The sequence below is a fragment of the Macrosteles quadrilineatus genome, unplaced genomic scaffold, assembly GCF_028750875.1.
Source record: "Macrosteles quadrilineatus isolate MER2022 unplaced genomic scaffold, UCM_ALF_1.0 Scaffold_1__1_contigs__length_201487025, whole genome shotgun sequence".
Classification (NCBI taxonomy): Eukaryota; Metazoa; Arthropoda; class Insecta; order Hemiptera; family Cicadellidae; genus Macrosteles; species Macrosteles quadrilineatus.
In genome coordinates, this window is record NW_026542594.1 from 20977809 (window position 1) to 20991859 (window position 14051).

General features: G+C 38.1%; 1 protein-coding gene across 1 annotated transcript in view; it reads left to right on the forward strand.

The window, feature by feature from the left end:
• The window catches only part of LOC129004877 (elongation factor Tu, mitochondrial-like), a 90006-nt gene that overhangs the window by 44192 nt on the left and 31763 nt on the right, over positions 1-14051 (forward strand). Inside the window, exon 8 of the mRNA XM_054433574.1 lies at positions 9267-9380. Coding sequence (XP_054289549.1) covers positions 9267-9380 — 114 coding nt within the window. The remainder of the gene's footprint in view (positions 1-9266; positions 9381-14051) is intronic.

Here is a 14051-nt window from a genome sequence, read left to right on the forward strand (position 1 = left end):
GGTTTTTTCGATTCAATATTTTCATTCGATTCTTTCATTCGATATATTGAATGAAGCAATCGATTAATCGATATATCGAACGATATTTTCATTCGAATGAGTGTAGGACGTCAAGTAAAGTGCAGCCAAGACATACAGCACTTTGCAACAGAATTGAAAGGATTGTCAAGATACTGCAACTTTGGCAATTTTCTTAACACAGCATTACGAAATCAGTTCATACAAGGATTGAGAAATGAAGCGATTCAAGCCAAATTGATAAGCGAATCGGTCTCAACTATGGACAAAACTCTGGAGCTCGCAACTACACTCGAGAAAGCCTACCAGGATGCAGCAACACTACACCGTGGTGATAACATATCAATTAGAGTTGACAATGTAAGTAACAACATCCATCCTAATAAAGTTTGCTACAGATGTGGAAAATCACATACAACACCTTGTCCACATATCAACACTTTTTGTAATTATTGCAAAACAATTGGTCATATTTGCTAAAGTATGTTTGTCAAATCCAAATGCAGTGATAAAATTACCAACTAAAAAGTTTGGAACTATTTCTACAGCTAAAAATGTTAAAGCTGTACACAAAGAGTTAAATCTAACATCCGAAACAGTATGTGTCCATGATCCCACACATAATGTTGTTGATATTTTGTATAATTCCAAAGGTTCAAATGATAAGATCTTGCTAAAAGTTAATCTTAATGACCGACCAACTACAATGGAATTAGACACTGGGTCTGGAGCGTCAATCATGTCGCACTATAACTTTAAAAGAATGTTTCCAAGCCACAGACCGTTGCAACCAAGCAATGTTATTTTCAGAGATTACAATAAACACTGTTTTTCTCCAATAGGTAAAACTATGGTAAAAGTTAACTATCATGGACAGACCAAAGTTTTACCTCTATACATTGTGGAAGGAGACCGTGATACTCTATTTGGTAGGGATTGGTTGAAACAAATAAAAATTGACTGGCAAGAAATCAACCAACTGAGTTCCAAAAATAACTTGGGCTTGGAAAATCTTTTAAAACAATATGAAAATTACCTATTTGTTAAAAACATAGGCAAACTTCAGGGATTGGAAGCACAACTTTATTTAAAACCCGATGCTAAACCAGTTTTTAAGAAAGCTCGATCAGTTCCTTTTGCACTCATTCCTAGAGTGAATGAGGAACTTGATAGACTCGAAAGAGAAGGTATTATTTCTAAAGTAGATTACAGCAGCTGGGCAACACCAGTAGTTCCAATAGTAAAGGCCAATGGTAACATACGACTGTGCGGTGATTTCAAAGTCACACTCAACCCATCTCTTCTTGTCCCTGAGTACCCAGTTCCAGCAATTGAACAAATCTTATCTAAAATTGGTAACAGTATCACCTACAGTAAAATTGACGTATCGGAGGCTTTTCTTCATATGCCCATAAGAGAGTCGGATCGTTATTTGTTAACAATAAATACACACAGAGGTTTGTACCAATATAATAGATTACCATTCGGAATATCTGCAGCTCCTGCTATTTGGCAAAAAGCAATGGAGAAAGTTGTTGAAGGGATAGAAGGGGTACAAGTCTTTTATGATGATATAGTTGTTTCAGGCACCACTAACGAACAACATCTTAGCCGTTTAAAACAGGTATTTGAGAGGTTCAAGCAGTACAATCTTAGAATTAATAGACAAAAATCAAGCTTTATGGTAAATGAGATTGAGTATTTGGGGTATAAAATTAGCAACAAAGGAATATACAAAACTCAAAAACTAACTGAAGCTATTGACCATTTGCCTCGCCCTTCAAACATACATGAAGTCAGACACGTCCTTGGTCTGATTAATTACTACAGAAGGTTCATTCCAAACATAAGTGAGAAATTATATCCTCTTATAAATCTCACCAAGTCATCTACGAAATTCTTTTGGTCTGAGGACTGTGAAAGAACATTCCAAAACATTAAAGAGGAAATGAAATCAGACATATTTCTTACTCATTTTGATCCTAACTTACCACTCATCTTAGCTACAGATGCAAGCCAGCATGGCATCTCAGCCGTTCTTTCACATGTTTATCCGGATGGGTCTGAAAGACCTATTGCAATGGCATCACGAACATTAAACTCCTCGGAAATGAAGTACAGTGTCATAATGAAAGAAGCATTAGCCATCTACTTTGCTGTAAAATTTTTTTATTACTTCCTGTATGGCCATCACTTTACTCTTTTCACCGACCACAAACCATTGACATATATATTTGGTGACAAAAAAGGTATACCAATTCTAGCAGCTACTAGATTACAAAATTATGCTGTTTTCCTCCAAGCCTTTAATTTCAACATCAAATACAAATCTACTGATGAAAATGCCAACGCAGATGCCTTATCCCGTTTACCTTCAAATATTTGCCAAGATGTTAACCAAATAGACAACGTTGATGTTTTTGAAATACAACAACTCCAAACCATTCCCGTTTCAAGCAAACTAATAGCAGAAGAAACTCAAAAAGATCAGGAACTGTCAGACATCTATGAAGCTCTTAACACGTTGACTGCGCGCGCCGACTTTACAGGCGCTCTCCAGTGGCGGGCGAAGCCCCGGCGCGCAACCGAATCAGCGAACGCAATTGGCATTCAAATATTTCAGTCTGACGAATCACAAAAGAGCAGTGGTGACTGTGCTGCGTTACCCCGAGAGTGGATGTAGTTCACTGAAACACCCAAAGGTAGCAGCACTGCATGGATCCGTATCCAGTGTCTTTGTAATGTGGGTTGAAGAGAAAAAATCCCCGAAACCGGGACAAAAGCATTGCCAGACAGGATTTTACGGGAAATTTTAGTACCAACCTACACCAAAGTAAAGCTCGCATTCTAAGCTGGCAGGCTGGCAACGATTATAACGTCTCCGTCTGAGGCTAAGCTCACACTAACTCAATATATTTCTGTTGGTCTGGTGCCGACTTTAGTCGGCGCGCGCCACCTGGGAGCGCTGGCGACGCCGACTAAAGTCGGCACGCGCAGTCAACGTGTTAATGAAGGAAGCTCATAAACCATTCAAGTGAGTTCAGAGACACTGAATCTGAATGGAGCTATCAAATGGGGTGCTTATTTAAAGGACATAGAGTTGTAATACCAAAATCATTAAGAAACAAAATTCTTCAAGAACTTCATGAAGCACATATAGTTATGGTTTGGATGAAAGCTTTAGCTCGCTCCTATGTCTGGTGGAAAAATATTGACCATGATATTGAAACATTGGTTTGAAATTGCAAAAATTGTCAAGAGCATCGTAATGATCCAACCAAAGTACCTGTACATCCATGGTCTGCTCCTGAAAAACCTATGGAGAGAATTCACGTTGACTTCGCTGGACCATTTATGAACAGCTACTTTTTAATTATTGTGGATGCGTACAGTAAATGGCCAGAAGTTATTCCAATGAATTCTACAACTACAAACAAAACCATAGACTGCCTGCGAACATTCTTCAGCAATTTTGGCATTCCACATATCTTGGTTTCAGACAGTGGTCCACAATATACTTCTCAAGAATTTAAAAACTTCTTAGAACTGAATGGCATATGCCATAAACGTTCTGCTCCATATCATCCAGCTACCAATGGGCAGGTCGAAAGATATGTTTAGACCTTAAAACAATCCCTTAGGTCTATGAAAGATGAACCTGGTACCCTTAACCAAAAGGTCGCCAGATTTCTCATGGCATATAGGAGAACACCTCATGCAACTACAGGGTTAACACCTGCTCATCTTTTCATCGGCAGACCGTTGAGGTCAAGGCTTGATTTTACACTTCTTAACTCTTCAAATTTCAAATATTTGCACAAATGACCAGACTTATCAGACCAATCTTATGGGAGGAACTTTAAAGAAGGAGACTCTGTTTCTTTTAGAATCTACGTAACGCCACAAAAGTGGAAATTTGGAAGGATTCTACAAAAACTGGGCACGTGCCACTATAATATTGAATCTGGAAATTCCACCTACAGGAGACACATTGATCAAAAAAGATCGGTTGGTTCAAATTTAAGCGGTGAGAAGGACAACAGGGACCACTTTATCAATATCAAACTTCCTCTAGGGTCTACAATTCAAGATGAAGAACTTCAGGGAGCAAATGATCATGTGTTCAACAACCATACTGAAGATGTAGCTTGCTTTAACCAACCTCTAGCTCCTCTACCAAACGGTGAAGCCTCAAACCCTGTCTTAAGAAGAAGCTCAAGGAAAAAACAACCATTTACAAGAATGAATATGTGACTCTAAAACATAGGTTAGAGGTGCTGTGTTCAACCAACTGTTTGATAATTTCTTTTATTTATCATATGACTTTGTTTACATTAGTTTGTTTTTGTTTTGTTTCACTGAAAAAAGCTAACTCACAATAATTTGCTACAGAATAAAAATTTGTATTAAAACATACATCAACTTTCTTTTCATAGTACATAGCAGAGATAATAGCGCAAGTTGTTGCTGATGGACAGCTCTACGGTCACTTGCGCGTATTTGTAATGAATGAAACTCTATTCATGCGGAAACCAGAGCTGCAAACGAATAAGATCCTTAATGAACAGTTTGAGTTTGCCGTCTTTCACCTTCTATATGGGACGTTACGAAACTACCATGAACTGTTGTACAATCAAAAATGTACTCGAATGTCAATTGTAGGGGTGTGCGATGCAGCATATTTTTTTCGATTCGATTCATCGATGCGATTCAAAGAATTTTGATTCGAATCGATGTGATTCGATTCGATGCAGCACGGCATGATTTTCTTTAAAAATTAAATAACAACATGTGTTTCTGTAATGGATCCTTTACCTTAAAAAGTTAAAGTAAAAAATGTACTAAATAAAATTATGAACAAGAGGATATTTGCTGACCTAACCTCATTAATGAACACTGCTAATTTTATGGTTGGCCTAAGGAAATTCACCCTTCACTAACAATTAGAATAAGCCTATATATCAATAAAGCAATCGTTAAGTTTATTATTATTGACCTGTATTAAATAAAATAGAGTTTATTTTATGATGTAGTATTGTTACTTAATTTTCACATTTATATTTGTTGGCTTTCAATACTTCTGGTTCATTCTTAAATCAGCACGAACCAAAAAAGTTTATAATCAGTGTTTACTGTCTATTTGATACATTATTGCATGCTCTGAATAAATAGATCTGAAATTAAAAATAAAGATTGAAATTAATAAAAGTGTGAGTAAACTAAAAAGTTCAAAGAGATCAGTGAGGCCTACCAAAAAGAATTATAGTTATTAATTAGAACTTAAATAATATATAATGTCACTTTCTCACTATTTATATCTTCAACATTTGTTAATCTATGAAAAAGTCACTAAGTCTAGCTTAAAACACATTAATAAATTACGATATCTTTTCAATACAGAATAATAAAACAAACCACATTTTACAAACATTTTATTTCTTAACTTTTTCCCTTGAACAGGGTGAGGAGGCCAACATTTTTTAATGACTATCAACAAAAATGAGGTATCAATTATAATTTCACGTAAGCCGCTGATGAGTAAGCTGTGAAGAGCAGACGACAGAATTACGTCACTACCACAACAACTCCAACTCTACTACAATTGCGAACTGCGGGTGTTTAGTGTGAAGTGAAGCAAGCACCCCCTCCCCTCCCCCTGTCTAACGGGACAAGGGGTATGAAAAGAGAAAGTTTGTCAGAATGGCAGACTTGCCCTTTGTAAAGTCTGGTTCACATTCCCTCCCTCGCCCTCAGTCGCTTGCATAATTCTACTAAACAAAAGTTTATGAGTGTTAATTTTAAAATAAATGTTTGAATTCAATGACTAAAGCATAGATCTGATAAAATTTACTCTAATTTATAAATGGGCTTATCAGAATTTTATCAGCCATTTGTCAGTTTTTTATTTCTTTACTTTTATATGTAAAGATATCTTTTAATTTAGCCTTCAAGAAAAGAAAGATTATGTTTTGTTTAATCTCCTTGATAAAAGAGAAAAAGACTGCACGTTTGATACAATTAATTTCAATAAGTTTAACCCTCTGAGTGTTATGTGTCGTAAAAGCGACTCATAACACATCCGCTGTAGTGTTATGTGTCGCTTTTGCGACTCACAAACACTGTTTACGGCGATGGCTCTGGGACTTACTGAATCGGATTGAACTGGATCGAGTTAGGTATAGTTTTTTTCAGCAGATTCAGAGCTTTCTCCTGATGTCTGTTTCTATACGCTTTTCATTTTAGTTCCGAAAATATTGTAGCAGACAGCTGACGTGCGTATTTGTAAACAGCTTGGTTAACCTCGCACCGATGACTGGATGTGTTTTATTACGTTTATCATTGTTTTAGTGCTAAAAATCAAAAGTAGTGATATACGTGGTGCATTATAAGAAGATTTAAGTGATTTTGAAGGGCTGGTTGATGATCCTGAAGAAGTAGGTAGTGTGATATTGATGTAAATTATCAGCCAGATTCCTAGCTATGGTTAGGCTATGCATTCTTAGCTAAACGCTATGTACCGAAGTCTGTTTTTCGCCCATAACTTATTTATTTGCAAACCTACTTCCTTATATTATTATATTTTTGGAATCCTCATAAAATTCTGAACAAAGTGGCTATTTTAAAATATTTGTAGACCTATAAATTATAACAATTTATTGAGCGCAAACATAATTTTTTTCATTTATTTTTTAATTTTTGAGAAATATTAATGTGCAACGATGCGACAATTTTTTCTAAAAAAAATAGCCTACAGTGTAAAAGAATCTTGTGTGCATTGTGCAGCAAAATATGTTTCTTCGGGTGTTTTAAACAAACATTCCATAGTTTTAATTAGTAACAAATGTGTTTGTGTTCCTGATGATACCAAGAACAAGGCTGGGCAGGGCAGAGTGGATTCACTGTGAACCAGCCAGGTACGACACGTAACTACAACCATAGATAAAACATAGCCTACTCCCTTGTGTTGGTTAGTCTATGCTAACGATCAATTGGAACAATTGATGTTTTGAGCCAAAATATTCATATTGATGTATAATCGGAATAATTGATGTTTTATTAAAATATTATATAAAGCCATAATGTCAAGATTTAGTTAACTGACATAATTGAACGTCAAATCTAGGTCTTTGTATGACAAAAGAAAATCACACCGTTTTAAACTTTAACCTAATTTTATCTTTATTAACAAACACGTCATACATAATGGTTCTTGATATTTATCAATGTATCTTATCTAAACCCTTCCCACAATAATAGACTCACACACAAATAACGACATCAAAGCAATCGTCACTCGCTCCATTGAAACACGAACGTCGATTGGCTGACATGACAGTGCAGCGTGGCCTCTCGACCAATGAGAACTCTTGTTACATACTTTGATTTATCTTAGATAAATTCATCTTCATTTGATTTATCTTTGATTCATGACTTAGATAGTCAACATTTATCATTCATTATAATATTACAAAATCGACATGGACTATGCGTATGGTGTTTTTCAATCAATACTTATGTTATAGTAGCACTTAAAACTTCACTTAAACTCTTAAACTAGGTAGATAGTGCAGATATATTATGGATCTACTTTTTGGTGCAATAGGCAAGTGCAAGCCTAACCCTCTGACTTCGACGATGTTGTAATTGAATCAAATTTTTCTAATGATGCGTAATGCAGGGATGAAACTGAACATTTAGACAAGTTTAGGTTATTTATTTTAATCTAAAAATAAAAATAATACATTTAAAGGTCTGACTTATTGATACAGACATTTTTTAGTTTAATTTCGTGTTGAGGACACTCGCGCGCAGGTTGTCTGAGACTGAATTCTGCTGACTGTCTCTGTCACTCTGTCTGACATCTTGAAATGTAGATTGTATTGTGTTGTGCAATATCATCTGCCTGCAGAGAGAACAGCTGAAGCTAAACTTTAGCTGTTTTGAACTAAATAGTGTGCTAAGTTGGTTACTAAAGTTGTTAGCGTGATTGCAAAACTAATCGATATCAAATAAATAAATTTTAAAATAAAATATCTATCCATCCCTGTCGGGTGTCGGTATCGGCGGAATCGGGCAAAATCGACGTTTGGCAATCGATTCTTGATACCGATATTCCTAGTATCGGCAATGTCCGAGTATCGATGGTAGCAATAATTGACACTTCCCTATCTAAATCTCATTTTGGAGTCCTAAATTAGTTTTAAATATGCATCGGGACGTAATCGTTGCGTCGGGACTTAATCGATGCATCGGTCTTTTTCGATGCATCGAGGCCAAATCGATGCATCGTGATTTCAATGCATGCTGAATCGAATCGCGATTTGATGCATCGAATCGAATCAAATTGAAATTTCAATGCATTTTCAATGCATTGCACACCCCTATTGATATGTTTGATTACATCGTAGAGGAGTACTAAAAAGTGACTTTTTGAAAAAGGATCCTGCGTCATGTACCTGTCGCACGACCAAAGATCGCGTGACACTGCGACGCCTTGTTGTGTTAGTCACCCAGTGAGAACAGGTTCATGCCAATATGTATTTGGGATTTTCTCTTGTCGCTGGTGTCTCGTCAGTCGTGCTTGTTTTGTCGGTCAGCTAGGGCTAAGCCCAATAAACTTTGGACAGAACTCGTTATTTTTGTTTTAATTGTCCTTAAACAATTTAATGCGTTAGGCCTATCAATAACCCTGTTTGATTTCACTCATAACCCCCTCTATTCAGTCGATTTATATTAGACTATTGTAGTGGTATCTGGTCTGGCAGTGCCGAAGTTCTGAACGTTCTAGATTACCGGTAGTGAGTGTCCGTCCACCTTGATCTAAAACAAAATGGTTTTACATCACTAATCAACCAGTTAAAACTTGTGCGTGATATGATTAAATAAAAAAATGATATCAATTGATGGTACGGTTGTCTCTCGATCACCCAAAATTGAAGACACCAGGAGGGTGTGGGTTGACTAAAAATGCCCGACTTTAGCAAATAACTTATGAACTAAGAAATATACTTATGTCAACTTATTATGTACTTGACCATTAGACACTCAAATTAATCAATTTAGGGATAATAATAAAAAAATAAGTAGTGTGATTTGAATAAAAAACTAACGACTAGTACTCCAGAATTGTGCAGACAGTGTGTGATGTCAACTCAACTACTGCACGTCAGATTATCAAATGTGTAAGACTGTCAAGCGTCTTATTGTGGTATGCCAGCTATGTTAAATTCAACCTTTTTCCTTCCCAGGGAGAGACGCAGTTGCCAAATTGTTGGAAGAGGTGGACAAACACATTCCCACTCCAGTCAGGGATCTAGACAAATCATTCTTGTTGCCTGTTGAAAACACCTACTCCATCCCAGGTAATGCACTCCCTCAGAACTAATGTCTGGACCCTTTCACACGAGGCCACTGGTGGCTGTGAAATACACCAATATCTGCTGTATTTCCAATACTAGGAAGGCCAATGGACTTTACATTGTTTGACCAGGGCCGAACTTACCTAGGGGCGGACGGGGCGAGCGCCCGGGGCCCCCGGGCCTAGGGGGGCCCCGAAAGGGCCCCTTGCACAGTAGTTTTTATTAATATCTTCGAAAATTAGTCAGACACTTACCGAATGGCCTTCTGTTTTAACAGCTTTATTGTCGTTATCCTATATTTAAGGTTATTGTTAGGTGAATTTTAAGGTATTACTAGAACCAAAATTCTTGACTCTAAGGGACTTTTCCTCAGGGTTGCACTAGTTTACACGAGCATAGCTGCTAGGCTGTGACGGACCAGTTTGAGTTTCAATGAAGCCGTTCACACAAACGTACGGCCGCGGCGATCGAGTTGAAGGGGGCCCCTTCGCTTGGGGCTAAAAATACAATAAATAATATGAAAACTCTTGTCCTAACGTAGAACGTAACTTGTACAATTGTGTTGGGTTAAATGGAGATTCAATGGATTTCTAATACTTTTGAAAAATAAAACATTGCTCTGTTTATGTTTTATTAGATGTTATTCTTTTACCTCTAAGTATATGCCAATCACGATTTTAAGGGGCAGAAGTATTATATTAACCATTCAATTAAAAGGTTTTGTAAAATAGTAATTAAGTTATACGTCAAAATTTGGATCTTCAATTTAGTCGTTAGTCAAAATCATACAGCGCCAGTAGGCTAAAAAAATCTATATAGACATTTTATGACAACTAGGGTCGTCTGATGTTGACAAAAAATACATTATTTGGGAGCGGGCGAGCGTTGTAGACTGAAATCGTAAAAAAGCAACAAGCAACTGCAACAATAAATGATAATGAGCTGATAAGGGATCCTGTCTAGTCCTGTCTGTCTCACACGCATACACATACATACAATGTCTTATCGCCTATCCAAAACAATTTAAATCACTTTACTCCCAGTGTGTTTTTGGTTGACATTGTCGTACTTTTGTGTTGTATTTTATTAATAATTCTGCAAACACTACAAAGAACAAATTAATGTTATATTGAATGTTATGTTTGTGTTGTATTAATCTGAGATATTGAATACATTTAAACATCTTTCAGTTACTCATATAAATGGTTAGCTTGTGATTGGTTATTAGACTTGTATTGTAACATTTTACTCGTCAAGAAAAAACTCAAACTCGTTAAAGTTCTTAATGGTACTTTTCATGCTAGGACTTTAACATATTATACAAACGAGAATTCCATGCCAAAACCACTATGAAAATAAACATAAGTCATAGTTTATGGTTTTATAGTTTTAGTGCAGCCAAGAAATGTAGGAAAAGGGGGTTTTAATTGCCATGCCAACGTGACCAATGTATCAGAGTAGGAAGTGACATTTATTTATAGGGGAAATAACTATGTTCTAAACCTTATAATGATTAATCTATAAAAAGTAAACTTTAAAATTGTTTTGACTTGTATCTTATAAACTTAGTAAAAGCATGTAAAAGGTTTGTTAGTAAAATTATAGTAAGTTATAAAATATATTAAAGCTTTAAAAGTTTATGCATTATCTCTGACTTACATCACATGTTTAAATATAACTTATTACATTAATTAATGTTAGTTATTTTTTATTTGTGTTTTCATTCAAGCAAGAATGTGTATTACAGTAAAAAATTAAACTAAACCTTGTTATTTTATTTTTATTTTATCTATAGTTTTCATTATTTGTTGCAAAGGATAATAAATTTTAATGTATTGCAAAAAAATGTGTAAGGCGTTGGTATTAGGTATACTAAAATTTTATAAATACAATTACAACAAGAACAAATCATAACATAACACCGTACATTGTAGCTATTTTCAGACTTAAAATATTACATAAAATTAAATTATGCAAAATACAGCATACTATTCTAACAGGTTTACATATTAATTCACCTTGAAATTGCCTATTTAAAATTAGTGTGCATGTAATATGCGTTACATTGTGTACCGTATTTGTTCTCGTATAATCATACTGGGGGCCCCATCGGCAAATTCGCCCGGGGCCTCTGAAGTCCTAAGTCCGGCCCTGTGTTTGACAAACTGTGTGTCGACCCAATTTGTTTGAAATATTTGAAAAGTCATTTGATAAACTTTTAAGTTATTATCAAAGCGTCCCTAACCTAAACTAACACAATGATGAAAACAAGCATTCAACCTCAGGATTATATTGCATTCAAATGACTTTACAAGTGCAAGCAAAAACATCTGCCACCGTGATATTATTGTTACAGACAATAAAAACTCAGTAATAAAAGTAAAAATTAGGCACAATTGTAAAGCATCTGTAATAAATTTACTGTATATATTTTGTCACCAGTGCAACAACAAATAAGTTTATACAATTAAAAACCGATAAATATGACAATTCTATGAAGTGTAAATAAAAACTAGAAACCAGTAAATGTAAATGAAACTACCTCTAAGGACCATTTAAGCGTGGACTGATGACTGTTTATCCCAAAACAGTTGATGCATATACTTCCACAGAGGCGGCCACTAGTGGCTTCGTCTTAAAGCTCTCATTTAATGTAAAAGTTCCACGAAGGGTTGCCTCCACTGCGGTTGCGCCAGGAGACACTGCTCAGCCACTATGTCCTGACGGGCAACTGCAGTGTCCGCATCTTAAGGCTCCCATTTAATGTAAAAGTCCCACAAAGGATTGCTGCCACTGCGGTTGCTGGCTTGCAGTTGTGCCAGGAGACACTGCTCAGCCACTATGTCCTGACGGGCAACTGCAGTGTCCGCATCTTAAGTCCCCCATTTAAAACAAAGTTCAACCAGTGGCCTCGTGTGAATGGGCTCTCAGGGACAATCAATAATGTTTTTTACTAACAAGTAGTCCCAATGTTTAAATTTATTAAAATATACTTAACCTTTTATAATTGAGTTTATACCACCAGGGTTGTGTAATATGATTACAAATCAGGGTGTCTAGTAGTCAGGAAAGTCGGGAATTAGTATTGAATTTCAAAATGGTCTTGAAAAGTCGGGATTTAGTCTTAAATTTGATTTCAAAGTCAAATTTTCATGATTTTGGCGCGATCGTCGTCTTGCGTTTACGTAACTGCGAAAGCCAATGATGATGATGTCTACACGGCCTCGGGAAATGTTCACGATTTTGCCGCGATAGTGGACGACGACGATGACGTTTCCGAAACCACGAGAGACGACGAAGACGTTTCTGTGACAGCGGGAGACGACGATGACGTTACCGTGACCGCGGGAGACGACGGTGATATCTGCTCGGCCCCGGGAAATGTTCATGATTTTGTCGCGATCGTGGGCGACGACGATGACGTTTCCGTGACCGCGGGAGATGACGATGACGTTTCCGTGACCGCGGGAGACGACGATGATGTCTACACGACCGCGGGAAATGTTCATGATTTTGCCGTGATCGTGGACGACGACGATAACGTTTCCGAAACCAAGAGAGACGACGATGACGTTTCTTTGACAGCGGGAGACGACGATGACGTTTCCGTGACCGCGGGAGACGACGATATCTGCTCGGCCGCAGGAAATGTTCATGATTTTGTCGCGATCGTGGACGACGACGATGACGTTTCCGTGACCGTGGGAGACGACGATGATGTCCACACGGCCGCGGGAAATGTTCATGATTTTGCCGTGATCGCGGACGACGACGATAACGTTTCTGTGACCGCGGGAGATGACGGTGATGTCTAAACAGCTGCGGGAAATGTTCATGATTTTGCCGCGATCGCGGACGACGACGGCGACGTTTCCGTGACTGCGGGAGATGACGATGACGATGACGTTTCCGTGACCGTGGGAGACGACGATGGTATCTGCTCGGCCGGGGGAAATGTTCATTATTTTGTCGCGATCGCGGACGACGACGATGTCGTTTCCGTGACCGCGGGAGACGACGATGATGTCTACACGACCGCGGGAAATGTTCATGATTTTGCCGTGATCGTGGACGACGACGATAACGTTTCCGAAACCAAGAAAGACGACGATGACGTTTCTTTGACAGCGGGAGACGACGATGACGTTTCCGTGACCGCGGGAGACGACGATGACGTTTCCGTGACCGCGGGAGACGACGATGATATCTGCTCGGCCGCAGGAAATGTTCATGATTTTGTCGCGATCGTGGACGACGACGATGACGTTTCCGTGACCGTGGGAGACGACGATGATGTCTAAACAGCCGCGGGAAATGTTCATGATTTTGCCGCGATCGCGGACGACGACGGCGACGTTTCCGTGACTGCAGGAGATGACGATGACGTTTCCGTGACCGCGGGAGATGACCATGACGTTTCCGTGACCTCGGGAGATGACAATGACGTTTCCATGACCGCGGGAGACGACGATGACGTTTCCGTGACCGCGTGAGACGACGATGGTATCTGCTCGGCAGGGGGAAATGTTCATGATTTTGTTGCGATCGCGGACGACGACGATGTCGTTTCCGTGACCGCGGGAGATGACGATGACGTTTCCGTGACCGCGGGAGACGACGATGATGTCTACACGGCCGCGGGAAATGTTCATGATTTTGCCGTGATCGCGGACG